Consider the following 21,816-nt stretch of genomic DNA (forward strand, 5'->3'; position numbering starts at 1 on the left):
ACACCAATCAAGAAAGCATTCCATCAATTCCCAAAGGTAGAAGGCAACCCTGGGAATGACGTGTGAAACCCATAACATGTTAACATACGTGTAAAGTATGTTGCTAGGGAGCTCTCAAAAAAAAAAAAAAATTGTTAAGAATGAACTTCTCCAGCACCAAACCATGATGTTACTGTCATATTTTTTTCCCTCTTTACATCTTATTGGTGTGAATATACACAGTAGATAACACCAGATCCTTGAACAAGATAGAAATAAGAAAGTAACTTTGCTGGTAACAGTGAACTTCACTACCAGGGAGATTTTGTCTTAACGTGCACCTTTTATGTTGTTCCTCCCTGCTCCCTTCCACCATAGCTTTTTATAATTTTTAATGCCTTTTCAACATGTTCAAGGCAAAATGCAGTTTGGCCACCTGTAGGCTGCTTCAAGTCACAGGAGATGACACAGAACTACACACTACATTCATAATGGAATACATAGTTTAGACAATTTTCTGGATTTTACACAGGTATGCTGGCTTTACTAGAGCGCATTAGGTAAGGTGGGTAAGGTGAGACAGGACTCTTTTCCCTATGAAAATACTACAAATGTAACCAGGCATCTCCTATTGCCAATGATTCAAAGCGATCTTGCACACTACAAAAAATCAAACAAACAAATCAACAAACAAATCAGGGTAATCAGATGAGCATATACATAAACCAGTATATTAAGTATACTTTTCTTCGAGCAGAACATATCATGTTATTACTATTATGATGAAAACATGGGAAAAAAATCAGTACAAGCTTTTAAAAAATGTAAATACTTTAGAATACCAGTATAACTCATTTGAGAAATATGAATGTACATGACTCTGAAGTGATGATTCCATATTAAATGCATTCCTGCAGAGGAAAAGAAAGCATTTGCTCCTAATGTTGCCTCCCCTTGCAATTCACATCTACCAATTAATATAAGTCAGAGAAAACACTTTGATTTTTAGCTCCACTTTCAAGGAGTTTAGCACTGATATATCAGGTAATGCATTTACTTCAGGAAAACTTGTCTTCAGTCAGAGTGGCAAACGCAATATATAAGACACAACGGTAAGAAACCTCATTCTTATTTTCCCTTTCTTTCAGTCTACAGCCATTAGGGGGAATGTGACTATTGCAGCAGAGGAAGGTGTACAAGCAACCACCAAGAGGTCTATTGCTATCATGAACATTGCTTTGAGATTGGGGGACTGCATGTGGTTAAGCAAAAAATAATTTCCTCATATGACAGGTGAATTCCCTTCCTGTTTTATTATTACTATCCAGAAAATTTATTATGAGAGAGACCATCGCTTTCCCATTCCACAGCCCTGAAATATTTTAAGTTATTTCTGAGGCTTTCAAAACCCTCCCTAGACTCAAATCCTAGCAATACATGCTTGTGGTACATAAATATTTGTTTATGCAAATATATTTTAATTAAAACATTTCATCTTGCCAGGTAAACATAAGAAAAATAATGCTGATATACTTTTTACAGAAGGCTTAGCTCATGGTTTTAATTTCCTGTTTTTATTAGCTTACCTCACTTGATGAAAATATTAACACATCCTAAGAAGTACATTTTATTTTCTGGTTTCTCAAGAAAATGTTTGATTTCTACCATCTCATTAGAGGCATCAGCTTTTCATTGGAACAAGATTTAAATTGAAGGAAGTTATTGAAAAAATGGGGCTGCTGTGCCTCCACAGTACTTTAATACCCAGTTGCTCATATCTAAAGTTGTTTTTATGCTGAATATCAATATACATTTAGAAAGAGACAACATAAGTACTGGGCCTCTGCAGAGGACTCTGGGCATTTGTAAGCTCCTTTCTTGTTTATGCTGCCAGAGTCTATCAAACAACTCTCATGTCGGCACAATCAAGCCACCAAAACAAATGGCTATAAATACAGTCAAAGCAAGAGATAACAATAAGCAGAACAACTAAGTCCTCATTTGAAGATGAAACAGCGTTTTTGAGTGAGCAGTATGTGATTAACCTGCTGTGTATGGGGTCAACATGATTTATTCTCACAGCTATGCAGTCAGCCTTAGCCCTGGAACTCGCTGTCAAAGAGACAAGCCTTTCTCAAATCAACCCTCCCCTATGTCTCGCTAACACTTGGAGCTCTTACTTAGGAAAATTAACTGCCATGTCCTTCATTTAAGTTATTTCCACCCCTGCTTGGAAATAATTGTTAGTTTAACAGACAGTTTACCCACGTGGACTTTCTACTCCCCTGTCCATCTATTTACTGCCTGCAATGCTTCAGCACTCTAAAAGTAGATCTCAAAAACCACAGAGAGGAGGGGGAAAAAAGAGGTGTCACTATTTTGTCTAAATTGTGAGTATTGCTAGAACAGTACTCTCTTGGCTCAATACCAAAGGATAAAAAGCAGCAGACCATTACATTTTAACACAATCAAGTGGTTCAAAATAGAGGGATAGTACTGGCTTTGCTTTGATCCTTTAATAGCAGCACCACATTTCATTTAAAAAGTTACTTTGTGTGTGGGGACAAACCTCTTACCTTTTGTAGCAATTCGAACACACTGAGTTTTGGTTTCCTGTTAAGGAAAGAAAAGCAAACAGTCAGATCAAGGGCTTTTTCTTGCCCTACCCACTCCATAAATTCATCTTAGATCTACTGATCAGCTGGTACAACCCAACAAGGTTGCTGGTTGTTGTAAGGCTCGGGACTTAGCAGGGGAGGAGGCTGGGGAATTTGCCTTTATTGGACTATACTTTCCAGGATAACAATGGGGAGAAAAGGTGCAGGACAGCCCAAATATAGCAAAGTTTCAGGTTATTCAAATCAAATTGAAATTGTGCCATAAGAATATAAAGAGAGGGTGCAGCAGTAAAAAAGAGGAGGAGTGGCACTCCTATTTATGTCTCGGCACAAAAATCCTGAGCCAGTGTTGACCTCCAGCAGCACTGTACAGCAGAAAAGATACATTTGCTCACCACTGCCTCCAAAATTATGTCTTGCTACATCCTGACACTATTAAAGAGTTGCCTGAAGCTCATAAGCAACATGCTCCCTCATGCTTCTGGGTGTAGACTGAGCACAGGTGCAGCCTGGGTGTCCCTCCACAGTTAATCTATAACCTATACAATCTGCCCAGGAGAGAGTGATCTGACAGAAATGTGCTTCAGAAGATGTTGCACATGCAAAGACAACTTGCGTGTAATTTACCAGTCTCCCCTTTTCCCTCAGAAGTTTGGTCAACAATTAAAACAAATGAACAGAGAAATTACTTGTTTATGCATAGTTTGGACAACCTGAACAGATGAGGGTCAATCATAAATGAGTTTTCTGACCTTAGTGTAGAATGTGCAACTATTTTAAAGGCAAACATACTGAAATAGCATAAGGTTGTGTGAGAGGATGCAGCTGCTGTTGTATTAGATCACTCTAAACAATATTGGCATATAATTTGAAAATATAATAATGACAGTTTCACTCTACAAAATATGCTTACTCTAGTCCTCCACCCCCCAGTATTCCCTCCCCAAATACACCCCCTGGGATCTGTGTCCTCTTGAAGATTTGAAAGCAACAGGTAAAATATGTTGATGCTGGTTTGTAAGCACAGCTTGTAAAGAGCTAGCAAAACTCTAAAGTGAGGCACTGTAAGTGTTCAATAAAGACAATTTTTCAATCTAAATTAAAGCCCCGCAAAGTTTACTAATATAATCTTACCTGTTCTCCCTAGTTACTGGATTTACTTGTCTATTTCTGTTATGCCTACAAGGATCACCTCTTCTCAACCCTACCATGTATTTCAGAGCCTACTTTACTTCCCTCTGCCTATTTTGGTGATCCCACTGGTTTACAGCAAAGCTTCTGTTTAAATATTCTGCAGCTCAGAGGTTATCATACAACCACTAGATCTCTGTCCTGGCAGAATGCACTGCAGTTCCCCTCAAAACCTCCCCCTAAATCCCTGTAGGAACAGAAATTCAATCCAAAGTTTCAAACATAAGAAATCCATTTTAGGATTAAAATCTCTCACAAACTGAAATCAAGTTGAAGTAAAAAATTCTCTGTCCTTCCTCATTTTCTACTTATCTGTCAAAATACAAAAGCTAAAATATTTCCTTACAGTGCAGTCTAGTGGTAGTCCACAAAAACAAAGAGAATTATTTTTAGCAGGTGAGGGAAATAAGGAGGGGCGCCTAGAAGCCACCTTTTATTTTACTTTGTTTACTTCATTCAGGTCTTTAAATAAGAACTAAAGAAAGGGAGTGGTCTATTGAATCAGAAAAAAAATCTAGTTTTCAAACACCTTTGCTCCCATTCTGACTTGATGCATATCCAATTTTCATAATCAGAGGTAAAAGGTGAGATTTTCTTCAAAAGACTCCGAGGCAAGGCTGTCTGTTGGCAAGGATTTGTTTAGTCACCAGAGAGACCCAAGCATAAGGAAGGCGTGGTGGATTTCCAATGGTTCTGGTGGATATCAGTGACTATCAGTCTAGTTGTCCTTTCTAGTTCCTGTCTGAACTGTCTGGACACTTCAGTTCTCTAAACCGCATATCAAAATATTAGTTTTTAAATATTGCAAGTTTCTCTGTCTACCACATTTTCCCTTCTCACCAATACCTTTCCTCTCCCCCATTTTTCATTTACAAGAGGAAAAACCATTCAAGAGGAACAGCCTGGGGCTTGCAGAGCCACAGTTTTCCTTCCCACCTGGAACCTCAGAAACTCTCTCCCTGACACTTTTCTTCCTTCCATATGCATACAGAGCCAGTAGCAGTACTCAGCAGCAGAGTTAAAAAGAAACATCAAGGAGGTAATGAAGGTGAGTGATAGCCATAATTCTACGGCACAGCAGTGGTGCAAACCTGATGTACATCTTCTCAGAAAGACTCTCAAACTCATGGTGGGCCAGGGGTTACTTTCGCTTAAGAAAATTTTTACTTTTTATTTGATGTCCAGTGTGAGAGCCTTAAAAAGTTTGCAATATTTTGCTAGCCCACTGTGCAGCCCACACTGTTTATCCTGCAGTAATTTAATCTTCAGAGGAGTGCAGGTACTGAGAATTGGGGAAAGGACTGTGGATGTTATTTACCAAGGACACGGAGTCACAGCCCTGAAATTACTTCCCTCAGACAATTACTGTGAGATGTATTAAACTCTCATCTAGTAGCAGTTACTATGACACGAGGCTGATGTGAAATGTGAATGCCGCACTGTCATGCTGTCACAGCACCGAGGGTATTTCAGTCATGCCACTGCCAACACCTCCCACATCCAACTCCAACAGTCCCAACTGTCACCACAGGCATGTCTTTGACTCCTTCCAGTAGAAAGGTGTTGTTGGCACTTGCCTTCTCGACGCTGCTCATGGCCTGGAAATAGATGTTGTAGCCTTTCCGAGGAGCCAGCGGGGGGTTCCAGAAACCCTGGTAAGTCCTGTTGTCACCCACAGTAAAGGGGGCTGGCTCTGGCAGGTTTCCTGGGGGAAGCTGAGCAGCAAAGTAATACGGTGACCCTCCACTAAGAGCAGTCTGATAGGTGACAGGGATTTGGTAGCACTCCATGGCACCAGTTTCTCGCTTTGTTCGGTGCGGGTGCAGCTCTTCAACAACAATCTGGTAGGCACTGGTGAGACAGGGGAAAAAAGGACAAGACAGGAGATGGATGCAGAGAAGAATCAAAAGCTGGAAATACAGCAAAGCTATTTATTTCAGCTGTTGGAAAGAAGCAGCATCCATTTTTTTCATGAAAAACAACGATACAAGACCTCTTATTTTTACTTTCTTTTAACCCTTATTTCTTTAGAAGAAACACAGGAACAACTGTGTTAAACTACAACAGATTAAACTCTTGGCTGATCAGAAGCAATCTGAAGTTAGCATTTTCCTTTGAAACAGTATTAGAGAAAGCTGAGCTTCAAGACCCAACATAATGGCTGCCTCCAGGCTGTGCTCGAAGCACCAATTTGCAGTTGTCATATCATTAGAGACAGAATGTGCTGACAGGCTTCTCCACCTCTTGACCTTGCTGTGGCTTCTATCTTGGCTCAGAGCTATGCAGATCCAAAGTACAAGTGACATGCTGTAATACAAGCACAGATGGACAGAAATCTGTCCATTCCACTGAAATAGACTGCCTCATTCCTCTACAGTTGTCAATGATAAAATGTTACAAATTGCTGAAGCAGAGAGTATTTAGCCCATCAAAACACCACCTCAATCTCCCAATACCTCTCTTTAAATGGATCATGGTTTGGTCACTTTTCAAAATCACCTGCTCAAAATAGAACAAGTAATTATAATTCTTCTTTCTCCTTTAGGGGAACTACCTGACTGCAGGATGTTACCAACTCATTATCAGCTTCCTCTGCCTTTCAGAAGTACAGAATTTACGTACTGAGAGCAGAAGGTAGTCCTTCATTTTATAAGAAAAAAGGAGGTTTGGAGGTTTTAAGGCATGTAGACAAGAAACCTGAAGCTTTTGAATTAAACTGGCAGATTTGTCTGTCTTGGGTTTGTTATAAAGCTTTCTAAACAGAAAAGGTAAAATTGAACCAAATTCTTGAAGTGTCACTGCGTTGCTGCAAGGACTCTGAAAGGCAAAGACAGTCCTCTTCCTTTCAGAACTTATGGGGCAGCATTAAATTATTTTGTCAATTTTCTCTGCTACTGCTGCCCAGAAAACCCAATAACTGCAGTGGCAGAGATAAAGTATGATACTGGCGAATGGAAGAAAGAGGAGAAGAAATAAACTGGAAAATTAGTTTCATGTCTTTCTTGAGCTGAAAGAAAATGTTAGCATCCCCTTTACCTAGCACCTAAAAATTAAGCAGGAATGCGTCTTTCTTCCATTTCAATGTGTCCAAAAAGAATGTACAAAGTCATGTCAGTTTTGAAACTCCAGGTAGAAAAAAGAATGTAAAAAAAAAAAAAAAAGTTAGATCTGGGGATATCTATTTCTCATAAACTGTCCACGAACTGAGCTCAGTTATACATCACCTTCTGTGGTAAACTCTACATATCAACCATCTCCAGTTAATGAGGACTGTACCACCAAATCACTTGCACAAAACCCCTGTATATCCAGCATATTTCTTTATGCCTCAAAACAAATGTACTAGCAAAAATTCCTAAAAGCACTGATATTTTAAAAGCTTGACAGGATAAAAAATATTTTTAAAATTTTTATTTATAATGTCCCAAGATAAGAAATTACTACTGGCATTCATTCCCTCCCTGGGCTGACCCTGGACCCAGGCAGGGTAAAAAAGCATTTCAGAATTGGCCAGACACCAACTGGAGAGCACTGGGACACAGACACCACGTCTCTGCTGCCTGAATTATGCAGTCTTCTCTCATCAGCTGCCAGTGGATGGGGACAGACAGAAATTCTGCTCTCAGAAGTGACAGAAGAGCAGGAAGCTTGTCTGTGACACCCTGGCAACTTCAAAGGAGAGAGCCAGCAGGGACAGAGGAAGGAGAGTGCAATGTCTGCACGTGACGGAGTCAACGGTGCCCTGGAACAGTCTGGTTTGTCACACAGCTCCCGAGAGGAGACGCACCACAGTTACCATGTCAACCCCTCTTTCCCCATCGATTTTATAGAATAAGGCATAAATGGGGTATCTTCATTTTAAGGCACATCTCCTTTTTTAGGGTCAAGTCTCTTTGGAGATCAAAACAAATAATCAAACAGCATGACAATCATTGTTTAAAAGTCTCTTTTTATAGCATTCTTTAAAAGAACACTGTAATTTTTGAATAGGATGTAAAAGGTATAGAAAAATTTTAAGCGTGAGACCACAATAAAATCTGAAAGTTCTGAAAAACTTTCAAATAAATTAATTTATATAAAATATCTTCCAAAAAATGCTTTTTGGACCCCTACGTACAAAAATATACAATATGTGGAAAATAGGACACAGCTATACATATTGTAGTCATCTACACTTACTCAAGAGAAAAAATAGCAAATAACAGAAACTGTTTTAAGTCTCCAAAAAAGCTTTATTTTAAATTATTTTTTTAGATGCGTGTTCACAAAGTACATTTAAATAAAAGATTTTCCTATCCTCTTTAGAAGGGGAATCTGACAGTATTTTTCATGCAACATTATAGGCTAACAAGACATGGAGGAATACAGTCATTTACCTCTGGGTCCTTTGTGATACCATCTGTTTAAACCCATTTACTAAACACTGCAGTGGTTCCAGAGCAGCACTGTTACTCTATGTGCACATAATAATGGTCAGAAAGGACACCCTGCTGTAACATGTGATGAAACAAGTCAAAGCTAAATTTGCAACTTGAAAAGTGGGGTGTTCACTGGCTTCAAATATGTTTTGGTATCAGGTACTAGTGAAAATTTAGCTATGTACGCTGCTTATCCTTGTGTCTTTACATATAACTAATCTTAGCTTCAATTATCTTAGGTTTTCTATACATTTTTTTGTGCTGATGAGAATTCAGTTATTGAAAGAGCTTCCTTGTGACAGAAGCTGGGGGAATTCCTATAACAGCATTTTTTCCCAGTCTTTCCACAGAGCAGAGAAGGATTAAAAAAGGGAAATAAAGATAGAGGAGTGGGAAGCTTAGATGACAATATTCCTTCTTCTTGATGAATAAAATAAATTCTGAGATATTCTGAAGAGTAATAAAAATTTCAGAACCTGCTACATAAGTCATCAGAATCATAAAGGCCGAACAGTTATCTGAGACAGCCAGGTAAGCAGAGAAATTTTGAAGATACATCAGCTGAAGAACTCCTCAGCTGAAATTTTCCATGAAGAAATTATTTTTCATGACAAAATCTTTTTTTTTTTTTTTTGGTAATTTAAGAAAACCTGTACAGTACCTCCCTATTGACCAAGACAATTGCAAACAGGTGTAGGTCTCTGACAAAAGATCTTCCTTTTCATCCCTCCCTAAAAATTTAGGCTCCCAAAGAGATATGGCAGTGGTGAATGTTGTTCATACTTCAGCCCTATTCTGAGTAGACTTTAAATACCTGCTAGACATTTCTTTCTATGTGTCCAGTGGAGGCACATCTTCCTCTCCTTTGTCAAGCACCAGACTGACTGATGAGCCCAAGTTTCAGCCCCAGCTCTTGTAATTCTAATTGACAATGATTGTTTTAGTTGCTCCCTGCCATGGTCCCCTTAATTAATCTTGCTGCAAAATGAAAACAAACTAATTTTTCACATGGAAGTACAAGAAAAGCACTTAATCAAATAAAATAAATTTAATCATTAAAAATTTACTCTGATTCTGATGCACACTCTTTGTAACCCTGATCTGCAGTAGGATTCGAAAACAAAAAATTGTTTTTCTGGTACTCAGTTAGGAACCTTCAGAAAAACTACAGCAACAAATCACATCTTCAAATGAATCACCGAAGCACCATTGATTCTACTGACTGGAATCTCATCCACAAGATTAATGGTGAAACAATACGCGCTTCAAAGTGAGCCTGAGCCATCCAGCTTTGTCTCCCTTTGCATTTCTAGTTTGTAATTTTGTTTTAAAACTTCAGGAGGCCATAAAGAATGCTAGAGATTGCACAATAAAACCTGACAAGGAAGGTATGATTAGAGTCATGTTTAAACTGTGGTGACTAGGGCAGCTAGGCAGTGTCTTAAAGAAACACCACTCATAGGTTATACTTAAGACAAGGAACATCTGTTTGCTGAGTGGCTGTGCTGATGGAGAGGCTATGATGGAAATCTGACCATAGCATAATTCTGTTTGTAAAAGCAAAAGAGTATCAGACTAAACTTGTTTTCCGTTTACTTCTTTTTTCTTTTCCTATTTTTTAAAAAAATTTTTAAACATGAACCTACTGATATTAAATGAAATGACCATCTACAGATCCCGAGATTACAGGACTGGGTAGAAACAAAACTTTTCAAAAAGCCAGTTGTATTCTTCAGGGTCTGGCTAAATAACAGCATCTGAGTCCCTTCTACTCCATCACAGCTGCAGGCACAGTGATCCATTTTTTCCCCACCTTCCTAGTAACACTCATTGTGGCAGTAAGCCAGCTTCTAGAGGAAACAAAACTGCAGTGTGGATGGAGTGAAGCTTCACTGAAATATATCATAAAGTTTAGCAAATGCATTGAATCAATTCAGAATTTGAGTGTGCTACATTTATCTCCTTATTAAGAAGCTGCTGAAAAGTACCTGACTGCATACGTCAGAAATATGCATACCTTCAGAAAAGGGAATAATACCATTCCTTCTGCATTCCACCAGAGAATGCTTCTCATTCCAAGTAAGGAATAAAACACCTGGTTGATTTTAAGAATAAAGCCCAAGTCTCCAGTTATGGTAAAGGACTTATTTCCTTGGCCTCTTGATGTTAGAAACTTGATGTTATATCTTAGATTTTAGAAATTAACTCAAGTGGAGAGGGAGGATGACAGAAAGGAAGAAAGAAGTATGCTTTTTGAGAACACAGTCAAACAACAGCGATTAATACTCTATGAAACTATGACTATCAAACTGTCTATTAACATTTAGCACATAGATCCTTCCTGCCATCTTCATAGGCCACAGTGACAAGCTCATGCCGTTGAACTGAGGATGTTGTGAGGAAAACTGATGGAATATATGTGAGTTTGTGTGCTTCAGGTTTACTCTGCAGCAAGTTACTCATCTACAAGTACAGAGCAGAGAAACCAGAACTTCTTGATCTAGGTAATTTTCTAGCCCCGTGAGTAACTCTCTAGCCACATCCCATCATGCTACCAGTTCACAAAAGAAGCACCCACCCAGGAGAGAAACCCAGGACCCAAGACTGACACCCTGAAGCTGCATGGTGGGATTGAAGGTGGAACCCTGCTGCTGTCAGCCCAGGATTGCCCCGGAGCAGTTGCTGTAAAGAAGATATGCACCACTATCAGTAGATCCCAGTGGTGTCCGGCAGGGATGCTCTGGGCAAGAATTTGCCTCAGCTCCCTCAGGTGGCCAGACACAAGACTGAAAGGATGTTGCATGGATTACATGAGAGAATAGGTATCACATTACCCAAACAAGGACAGCTTTCATTAGGGCCAGCAGCAGGACACTTAAAAGTCTTTAAAAGCACCTACAAAGCCCTAGAGGAAAGTGAGTTTAAGCACCTTCAGATTTGAGAGCATTTTCAGACCACAAGTCTGTTTTCCAAGGTATTAATTTAAAAAAATCTCTATTTTAAGAATCCAAGTTCCTTACTGAAAGCAGTCCTGTTCCACAAAAATCCCAGGTTTGCCCCAGGGCAATTTCTCAGAAATGAATGATCCATGGGAATACAATTTTAAATATAACACATCAAAACCTCCTTTAAAGGGGATGAATCCGGATTTTCTTCTCTGACAGAATATAAATAAATAACTTGATAATATAAATCATAAGAGTGACTATATGATAAGCACATAAAAATGCATATAGTTATGTGACTCATCCTCACTACATTCATATAGAACTTATATTCCCCTTAATGGAAATAGACTTAGGAAACAATTAATTTTCCTCTACTTTTAGGATTTGGGCATGTTACTCAACATCAGCTGAGCCTTGATAGCTGACTTAATGTAACACAGAATGATTAGCCCCTGTTTCTCTAAAATGTCACAAGGGTAATAGCATGAAAACCTCCTGATGCTCAGCAGCTAATTAACCCCCAATTAGTCAACCCTGCCCCTGAATATTGCTGATGCTGCCACATCAGTAAATCACAAATGGAATCAAATAATATCATAAAATTTTTACACTAACAAGTAGAAGTAAAGAGCAGGATGTGGACTAATCTTTGCAAACAAAATTAAATTATCTCTCAACAGAGAGCAGAAATGGAAAGGCCCCTCAAAGTTAACATAAATGAAACATTTTAATATGATTAGAGGACACGCCAAATAAAATTTAATGGCTTGCTACATGATTCCTAGTAAGAAGCACTCTCAGAAGAAAAAGGTCAAATAGTTTGTATTCATCACTATTATTCTCCCATTTCCCCACGGCTTCCAATTTTCCAATCATACACATATGCTATAGAGTAGCTGACTTTGAAGCACTGGAGAGGAAGTGTTATTTTCAAATCTACTTTCTCACAAACACCTTTCAGTGTCATATTTCAGAGGCACTGTGAGAAAGTAAAATGAAATTATAATGGCTAGAAGGTGGTCTGGGGACCCTATATCAAACAGGTCAGGTAGCTGAATGATTCAGGTCATGACTATCTTTAAAAAAAAAACCTGCCAAACCCAGATTTTTTTAGTTACACGTCTATTGACAAGCTAGGTGTAGGTAAGAAAAACAATAGTGGTGTAAAATTACTATCACTCAGAAATGAACAGCTCTATGTACTGTGACACAACAAATATTCAACTATAAAAAGAAACTCTTCTTGATTTTATTTTTTTTTTAAATATATATTTTTAAAATTTTTACCTGATAGGTGCACCTTTGGCCTGTGCAGGTCTCAAGAGTACAGTTATTGTAGTAGCAGTTTCATTGAGAGATGCATCGACTCCTTCATAGTCTGGTAAAGTGGGAGCTGATTAATGTTGAGAGGGAAGGAAAAGAACAAGAAACAAATCAGTGAAAACATTTGGAATTTTTATGAGGTTTTGGCTGTTTGGAGTATAAAACAAAGCCACAGTCATTATCAGCCACATGAATATTTTTAAACAGTTTCTCCAATCAGGCATAATCTGTTACTACAGCATGAATGGGACTTCATCAACAATTGATAACTCTATCCTTAACCGCTTCCCATCAAATCACGACACCTCTACACTTAAAACAGGTTTATTCAAGAAGGACAGAAATAGAGGGAGGAGGTGACTGACAAAAAACACTAAACTACAAAAAAAACCATTTTGGCCTCAATTTTTCTACCCTTCAAATAACTACAGTCATCATGTCAAAGACCCAACTTCTACCATCCTCCTCCAACAATTTAAGAACCTTTCACATTTCCTCTTGAATGTCATGGGAAACAATGCTAATGCCAACCAGCGTCCAGGAAAACTGGGACTTATATAGACATGCATGTGTGGACTAGAACTGGTTCGGGGAGTCTATTCCCATGCCCATTCCTATCAATGGGCGGCCAAGCTGCTCATTAATCAGCTTCAGAACCACTATGAAAAAACAAAATGGAAGTCAAAACCAGAAGTAGTTCAGGAACTGATTCACTAATGGACTGTCAGACTGTCATGCCTTCATGGCAGCAATATTGGTTGTGGGTGGGATTGCTAGTGTTGGCAATTACATCAACCATCCAGCTTTAATCTGCTGCCTGTTACAGTCCTCACCAGTAATACTATTGCTGATTTCAGCCCTAGTGCAAGGAAAGAAACAGGATTTTCTGTGAATTAGAAAATGATAGATTTCTAATCATTGTTAATTCTTCACTAGTTTGAAAACTATCTGCATGTTTGGGGTTTTTTTAAGTATGTGGCTGTATCATTACAAAATCATGAACGAAGCCTGTATATTTCAAAATGAACTTTCACAAAAAGATGTTTCCTAGCAGGATGTCAATCATTTAAGTCATAATAATTTAACAATACTATATCAATAGATAGAAGAGCTCTGAAAGATTAAAAGCCTTGCTTCATTAGTCCTAGATCCTAGATGAGCACAAAACCTGCTCTTATTTCAGGAAATATTATTTGAGAATTAATGTTCATTTAATGTTAATTTTAAAATTACTGCTTACACTGTGTTCACTAGAATCAGAGTAACCACTTGTAAGCTTAGTTAAAAGGAATAATTTCACTCCTCAGTAAGCTAAAATTAGCATTTTCTGAAACATGCATTGCTGCGTATGAAGTATCAGTCATGCAGAGTGAAACTGGAAAACAGCTCAGCGTAAAGTAGGATAGAAAGGAGAACAGGCTGGAGTTCAGATACAAGTAGTGTCACAGCCCGCCTTTGAGCTTTCTTAGCATTAACCATGTCTTGCCAACTAACAGATCCATACTCTGTCTAGAAAGTTGTGCTATACTGGATTCTGGACAAAATTCCCAAAATTTCTGTGTGGAAAAGAGGGCATATCTGAAGAAGCCTGAATTCGTTCTAGTCCTAAATAATCCAAACACATTGAGGCACTTTTTTCCTCAAAATACTGAAATACCAGACAAGCTAGCAAGATACACACCTCTTTTCTTTCCCTTCTACAAAGAGGTTAGAAGACAAGTATGCAAGTACCACACCATCATTATATCTGAAAATTTATGAATTAGAATTGGTTGTGAAGAAACACAAGGACCTTAAAACAACCTGAGTAAAATATCAGACTTCAAAACAACCTAATAGCTACATAAACAGAACAGAACACATCATTTGGGGATTTTTGGTGCATTGTTTGGGTGTTTCAAAGGGATAGGGATAGGACTGCTAGTGCTTACGTGCTGGGGTGGAATTCAACAAACTGCTCCAGTTAGCTATGACAAATACAGCATTTCACTTGCTACATAATTCAAGGAGCTCTGCCTTGAATTTTGTCCCATTTTGATTTATGTGCGTGTTTTCATGTATTGTGAGGAGACTATGTGAATAGTTTCCCACAAAAATCATAGGTGCATTCCACTACATTATTAACTTCTCTTTACAGGACAATCTGAGTTACATTATGACAGATATAAGGAAAATAGCCTGCTTTGTGATGTTTAAATTTCTAAATGACTGACTTCTTTGATCTCTGCCAAGCTCTGAAGTCACCATGTCACAAAAAAAAGAGTTTCTCTAAATGTAGCAATGACTTATCTTCCACTATCAACTGCATAACCCACTATCTTATTTTTTGAGAATAACACTGAAATTTAGGAAATTATAAAAGTACTAAAGCACTTCATTTGGCATTACTGTCTTCTAGAGTTTACAGTGCATTATTAAGACCAACAGTGTTGAAGTTGGTGCACTGCAGTAAATGAATAAAGGCATAAGGAAGCAGACTTATATGAATCTGGCAAAATAAATTCACACTTTGTCCCAACTGCCCTGACTCTGTTATAGCTGTGTGTTGCTAAGTGGTGTCACCTTCAGTAAGTCAGTAATTTTCTGCACCTGACTTTACTGACCTGCAAAACAGATGCAGTTCTTAGTGACCTATGAGTGTTGAAAGGCCCAATTAGTTAAGGTTTATACAGCACTTCAAAATCTTTGGATGAAAGTACACAGAAAAAACTGTTATCAACTACAGCTGTGCAATTTCCATCTCATGCAAGGATTTATCCCTGAACTTATGCTTCCCTGTGGTGAATACACCCAAAAACATTTTTAGTAACGTAATTTCATAACATGGTAGGATTTTTTGTGGGGGTTTTCTTTAGCATTTCACAATTTCTCAAGTCTTACAAGGATATTCAAAATACATTTCCACCCTCCCCTTCCCTGTTTTTTCTTTATGCTGTTGTTTGCTTTTACCTGAGATGTTGGTTGTTACATTGATCGTAGTTGCTGGTCCAAACCCTTTGACAGTGCTTGCACGTATGAAGAACTGGTAAGTAGTACCAGGGTGCAGGTGGGAGAAGACGTGGTGTGTGCTGTTCCACAGCTTTGACACTGTTTGTGGAGGTCCTGCCACTGGAACTGCAGGATCAAATGACTGTATACTGCTATAGCTGACCTGGGAAAACAATTTTTTTGTGACTCTTAAAAGTTTGGTCACAAGGGATTTAGGTTAGCTTGGCTGGAAAGTAAACAAAAGAGAGATGCTCCTCTAGCTACCCATCTGTCTTGAGGATACCACAGAATCACAGAATCATTTAGGTTGGAAAAGAATGTTAAGATCATGGATTCCAACAATTAACCCACCAATGCCAAGTCCAGCACTAAACCAGTGGGGGCTTGATGTGTGCTATTGAAGATTCTGCCTTATTTGAAAGGCTATGCAGGCATCCTTCATCATTACTGTTATATGACACGGTCCCTTGCTGGTTATAAAATCACCATTGAACACTTTGAGCTTCACAATTTGCTTTCTCTATAGCTGCTCTCTCAGAGCTAAAGCCACTACTCCTATTAATCCACTGCCTTTTGCATCTGTTTCCAATTAAAAATCAAGGAAGCATTTATCTGCTTTAATCCCATTCATCAACTGCTTTTACATATCAGTTCATGTATGGAAAATTCCACTGATACATTCCACTGAGAGGAAGTGAGCAAATGGCTGAGTGGGGCTGAACTAACTGCCTGCCTGCCTGGTTTAACCCACACTATTTAGCAAATTTTGTAAGCAATAAATAAATAAATAAATAGATTTTTAAGGGGTTTTGTTTGATTCGTTGTTTTGCCTTCCTATAATTCACTAATACACAAAGTTTTATCTTCTGTTCCTTTAAAAGAGGAGTGCTGGAAAGTGTGGTATTTGTTGCTCGAATCAGCTGGTGTTACCTGCTAACCTCCTGTGAAGCTCCCCAGAAGGCTCATAAATTAAATACACTTTAAACAGAATTTGTATGGAGGTTTTCTTTTAAGGGTGATATCTAAAGATCTAACAAAGCTAAAAAACATTGCTCCAAATTTAATAACAATCTTACTTTTCATGTAACCTTCTCTTCAAATGAAGAAAATTTTCCAGATCATGGCTGTCATGGCTTTGGAACGGTGTATAGCAACAATACAAGATTTTTAAGGCACTTATGTGGCAAAGCCACTTGACAGGGATGGACAGCCATATGCACCATAATTACAAATTTTGAATATCTAATCACTACAGAAAATCATGTATTCAGTAAATGAAAGAAGTATACTATTGAATAGCTGCCTACAGAGCATAAACACGCGCTGTCACTCTTGGTGCACCTCCCTAGCCCCATCCTATACTAGTTAGGTGTTTAATGATTACCTCATACTGAGTAATGATGCCATTTGGATCCACAGGTTCCTTCCAGTTGAGGAAGATCTTATCTTCAAAAGGAGTTCCTTTCACTGATTTGGCAGGTATAGGGCCTGGCACTACAAACAAAATGAAAGTTTTAAAAATAGGAAATTCAAGAGACAGAAAAACTAAAGAGATGACAGAACATCCTATTAAAACCAAAAGTGAGAATGGGTCTATTTTTATTAGTATTCATTTGCATGCAAAAGGCAATGGTAGAGTGTGTGAAAAAGCACTTCAAAGTCTATTTTGTCATTTGCAGTGCAGAGAGAGCACGAAGTTGAAACGTTAACGTTATCCACACATACGGTTTTCAAAACTCCATGCAAAGTCAAATTGTCTCATAGTATAGCCAGGGGAAACAGTTCAAGCTAGATTACAACTTCAGGGAACATCACTGAACTCTGTAATAAGCGTATCTTAGGACAAGGACTACATGGTTCTAAAATTCTTTTAAAAGGAAAAATCAAAGGCAAGGAAGAGCCTCTGTTATACAGCTTCTTCCAAAGGAGAGTGTGGGAACCCAGAGTGCAGAGAGTATTTCTCTGCCTGTTTTGAAGGGTTCTACCCCCCTGAACAACACTGGTTTTGACCTTCATCCTTGGAGAAAATTGCCTGCCCTCTGGGAAGAATTAGAATCTACACTGGTGTGAACTAGGTGATAGAATATTATGAAAGATTGTCACAGGGTGAAAAATTTAGAGGATTTGGGTTCGTTAATATAGTAAATAGATAAAAGCAAAAAACTTCAAAATGGAGGATTGTTGTTGTACTCTAGACCTTCTTCTTCTTCTACTACTCCATATTCTGCAGTAGAAGTAGTTTGGGATGATTGGATAAAGAATTCCGCAGTTCCAGTCTATGTGACTAGATGATTTCTTATACATTGGTGGAAAAGTAAAAATAATGTACGCTTTTAGTGACCGTTTGTTAATTTACCTTTAAAAAGGCTGTGTAATCTTGATTATTTGGCATTCTCCTCCATTCTCTGCTCTGTGCTATGTCTGGGTCACATTAGTGGCCCTATTTCTCTGATAAGACTTAATAAACAACTATCTGAAAGCAGAGAAGGCTGAAGGTCCCGTTCGTTTCTTGGACTCCTGGCAAAGACTCTAAAATTCTCCCCCATCAGGGGAGGCATAATTACGGCACAGACAGTGTCAAATGAGAGAAAATTTTAACAAAGTAGCTCTAAATCACATCTTCTTATGATCTGTTGTTTTAAAATAAATCCTTATTTAAAAGGGAGGGCTGAACATGCGGAAACACACCAGCTCAGCTGCCATTTCTTTCAGCCTTTGACCTTCTCATGTGCAGAAGGATCAAGACTGCTCACTTCAATTCCTTCCAATAAGAGATGTTTTCAAAGCTTTGAACTAAACCTCACTAAGATGACCCTACTTTCTTATTTCAAATGGAACCAATACCCCTGGTGTAATAACAAGTCTGAAATGTCACCTCAGGCCTCCTTGCCTGAAGTGATTCACAGCACCTGGTAATCCCATCAACACCAGCCAGAAGCACTTAGTTATCTTCCATTACAGCTTACAAGATACTTTTGCCTACACATACAATTCCTTTTTATCAGAGCAGCTCACCTAGATTTGAACACACACATTTTGAAAGAAGGGGGTGAGGTTAAGTGACCGCCTAGAAAAACTCTGAACCCAAAGAAACACCTTCCCTCCTCAAAGAGACAAAGTTGTTCAGATTTACAGTCTTTCAATCAAAAATGTTATTTCTATGTAATATATTGACATATATTTCTGTCTCTTTCTAATAAGCCCATTTTCTTCAGTGCAACTTTCAGTGAGCCTTATGCATGACACTACTTGGATATTCATTATCAAAGCAGACTGAAGTTTTACGAAGAGCAAAAATAAATTAAAATCCGATGGATCAAAGGAAGCACCAGGTCTGTGCTAGCAGCAGGAAAGAGTGAGTGGTCTCTCCCATCAGTGGAATTTATTTCAGTCTACATGCAAGCTATAAATGATGATCTGACCCTTGACACAACACAATTTGGCACACTAATAATAAATTCATGACGTCAAAAAAGCCCAGAAGTAAATAGGTGAGAGCTTCACATAACCCTTTCATCTAATTGTCATATGAAGGCTTAGGAGAAGTTAACTAAAATCACAGGCTGGTGCTTTTCTTCAGGGACAGACCAGGCAGTGGATGAAGGCTGACATGCAGTGACAGCCCCTCTGTGCTGTTTGTGTCATTGAGAGACTTCCTGTAGGCAACACTTCATTTTTCATGGGAATGCCCTACAGTATTTCCCTGATCTCAAAAGAGGTATGAATATACCCTGCTGCACATGAAATTTTCCTTGGACGATGCATGCACATTTTTGTGTGTGTGCATGTACATCTGTGTCTGGGAAAGGACATGGATATTCACCAGGGCATGTACACAGTGTATGAAATTTGACATTAAACCACTTCAAAGTATGTGAGGTAAAAAGAAAACAGACACGATTGCTCAAAAACATGCAAAATGCTTTTTGTATGGTGCCTTTAAAAAGAAATGCTTCATATTCAGTTGAAACTGGGTGCAGGGCTCTGCATTTGAGGGTTGCATAAATCCTCCTACACCTTTTGTTTAAATACCAAGGTGGGAGAAGTGTCTAGGCTCATCTCATTCCATGACTGTTTTCTTCTCCTGAAATATAAAATTTGATGCTTAGGGCAGCAGTAGCAATGTTAAAGTGACTGGAATTATGTGATCCAAGTTAGTTTCATGCTTCTCTTCCCCCTGGCATGGGAAGGGCACAAGAACAGAAGCTAGCACAGCAATGAGCAGCTTGCTTGGAATCCCAGTTCAAAAGAGTCAGAAAGAAAAAGACAACAAGCATTTAGAGAAAGAGAACAGTAATTCCCACAAACTTCATCCACTCCCACAAATTCATAAAAATGAATGTTGGGATTAACTTAAATAATTTGACAACTCAACTGGAATTAAAACAAAGAAACAAATAAAAGTTCAAGTGCCCAGAAAAAGGAATATAAATTAATATTAGTTTGAAGGACACATTTTGATGGCCTGAAGTTATTTTTTCCTTTCCATTTTCCAGTTCAGCCACAGTAAAAATGTCTCAGTTGCACTGTTTTACCAAAAGGGTAAAGAGAGTGAAGAAAGAGAAAAGCAGGATTAAGAGAATTTGCTTAAAGAACAGAATATCTTCAGGTTAGTCAAAGTAATACCTTAACATCCTCATTTGCTCTTTTGTGTCTTTGTTCTTCAGTATTTGTTACAAACAGAAATTTTTAAAAGGCTAAAATTAGCAAAAAAAATCCCTAAACAAACAAAAAAACACCACCAAAAGAACAACAGCAAGGTAACAGAACAACAGCAAGGCAGCCTGTTGGTAACACTACCCAGAGGACTCAAACATCATTTCTCCATGGAGGCAGCCACCGCTGCCTATTTCCTGTGACTCCCAGCAAGACACTAAGGACTTCAGCAATATCTTAAACTTCACCTTTCCAAAACAGTGTCAAGAGCCTTCCCTTTTGTAGTGGGTTGACTTTGGCTGTATGCCAAGGTGCTTACCAAGCTGCTCTCTCCCCTTCCCAGCAGGGCAGAGGAGATAAAATAAGATGGAAAACAATTAGTGGGCTGAGATAAGGCAGATTACTAAAGAGGCAAAAGAAAAACAAAAAAAACCCAAAAGTTTGCACGTGCATAAGCAAAGGGGAAAATTTAATTTTTAATTCCCATGAGTGGGCAATGTTCAGCCACTTCCAGAGAAGCAGGGCTCCAGCGTATGCAGGGGTTGCTCCAGAAGGCAAAAAATTGTAAAAGAATTGCCCCCCATTCCTTCTCCCTCCCTTAGCTTTTACATCTGAGCTGATGTCATATGGCATGGAATATCCCTTTGGTTAATTTGGGTCAACTGGCCTGGCTGTGTCCCTTCCCAGGATCTTGCCCACCACCAGTCTCTTGCTGGGGGGAGAATGTTGAGAGCCAGCGCTGATGCAGTGCCAGAGCAGTAGCCATAGCACTGGGGTGTTATCAGCACCTTTCTGAGTACCAATGCAAAGCACAGCACCGTGAGGGCTGCTGAGGGAAAATGAGCTCCATCTGAGCCAGACCCAGTACACCCTTGTATGATATTTAGCAAGGACTTGGGTGAAAACTAGCCAGGTAAATGTCATCCTTGTGTTGATAATAGCTTTTGGAGAACTCCTCACAGACAGCAAAGGCTTTCTTCAGGCTTGTGTGAGCAGCTCCAGAAGATCCACCACTCACCACAGCACATTTTTGCTGACTTCTCAGCTCCCATTCTTTTTCAACACGAGCTCTCACTCTTTCCCTTGGACTTACAGACAGTTTACACTTAAATCAAAACACTCAAGACTATTACAAGCATATTAAGGTGAAATATGTTACTTAACATTGTCATCTGAATAATTCTAAAAGTATAAGTAGCTGCTAGAGGAGTTGAACTCAGACCTTTTGGCCTCTGCACCCACTTTTGAAAAAGATTATGGTCTCATTGATTTTCTTTCCATCTGCTGACCTTGTGAAGTGTGACCCCCACCATCTCTCAGTGACAACAGCATTAAACACACTTTCTTTGCCACGCATTATTCTATGTTAAACTTCCAACAAGTCAAGATTTACACTTATCTGAAGAAGTGAAATAATTCAAGTGGGTTTAACTATATGGATATCAGTAGAGATTTTGAACTTAAAAATAAACAACAGTAAAAATGTAGACAAACATAAAATGCACATATATATAAAAGTAAGATAAAACAATTTTGAAGGGAATCTCAGCAAGGTTTTATAGTGCAAACAACACAAGCTCTTCTTTCATAATTTACATGCAACTCCAGAGCTCTTTTAATAAAGCTATTTATTCATATAGTGAATAGATGATAATCTTTTCTTCTATATGCATGTGGGGTGGTGGACTTTATAAA

General features: G+C 38.6%; 1 protein-coding gene across 18 annotated transcripts in view; it reads right to left on the reverse strand.

Annotated features, from left to right (window-relative positions):
• PTPRK (protein tyrosine phosphatase receptor type K) overlaps positions 1 to 21,816 on the reverse strand; it is a 390,147-nt gene that overhangs the window by 68,960 nt on the left and 299,371 nt on the right. For all 18 annotated transcript variants that reach the window (XM_032101656.1, XM_032101653.1, XM_032101659.1 and 15 more), the window contains exons 9-13: positions 16,850 to 16,959; positions 15,427 to 15,628; positions 12,442 to 12,547; positions 5,366 to 5,639; positions 2,556 to 2,592 (exon numbers count right to left, since the gene is read on the reverse strand). In XM_032101656.1, coding sequence (XP_031957547.1) covers positions 2,556 to 2,592; positions 5,366 to 5,639; positions 12,442 to 12,547; positions 15,427 to 15,628; positions 16,850 to 16,959 — 729 coding nt within the window. The remainder of the gene's footprint in view (positions 1 to 2,555; positions 2,593 to 5,365; positions 5,640 to 12,441; positions 12,548 to 15,426; positions 15,629 to 16,849; positions 16,960 to 21,816) is intronic.

Source organism: Corvus moneduloides, chromosome 3 (assembly GCF_009650955.1).
Source record: "Corvus moneduloides isolate bCorMon1 chromosome 3, bCorMon1.pri, whole genome shotgun sequence".
In the NCBI taxonomy this organism is placed as follows: Eukaryota; Metazoa; Chordata; class Aves; order Passeriformes; family Corvidae; genus Corvus; species Corvus moneduloides.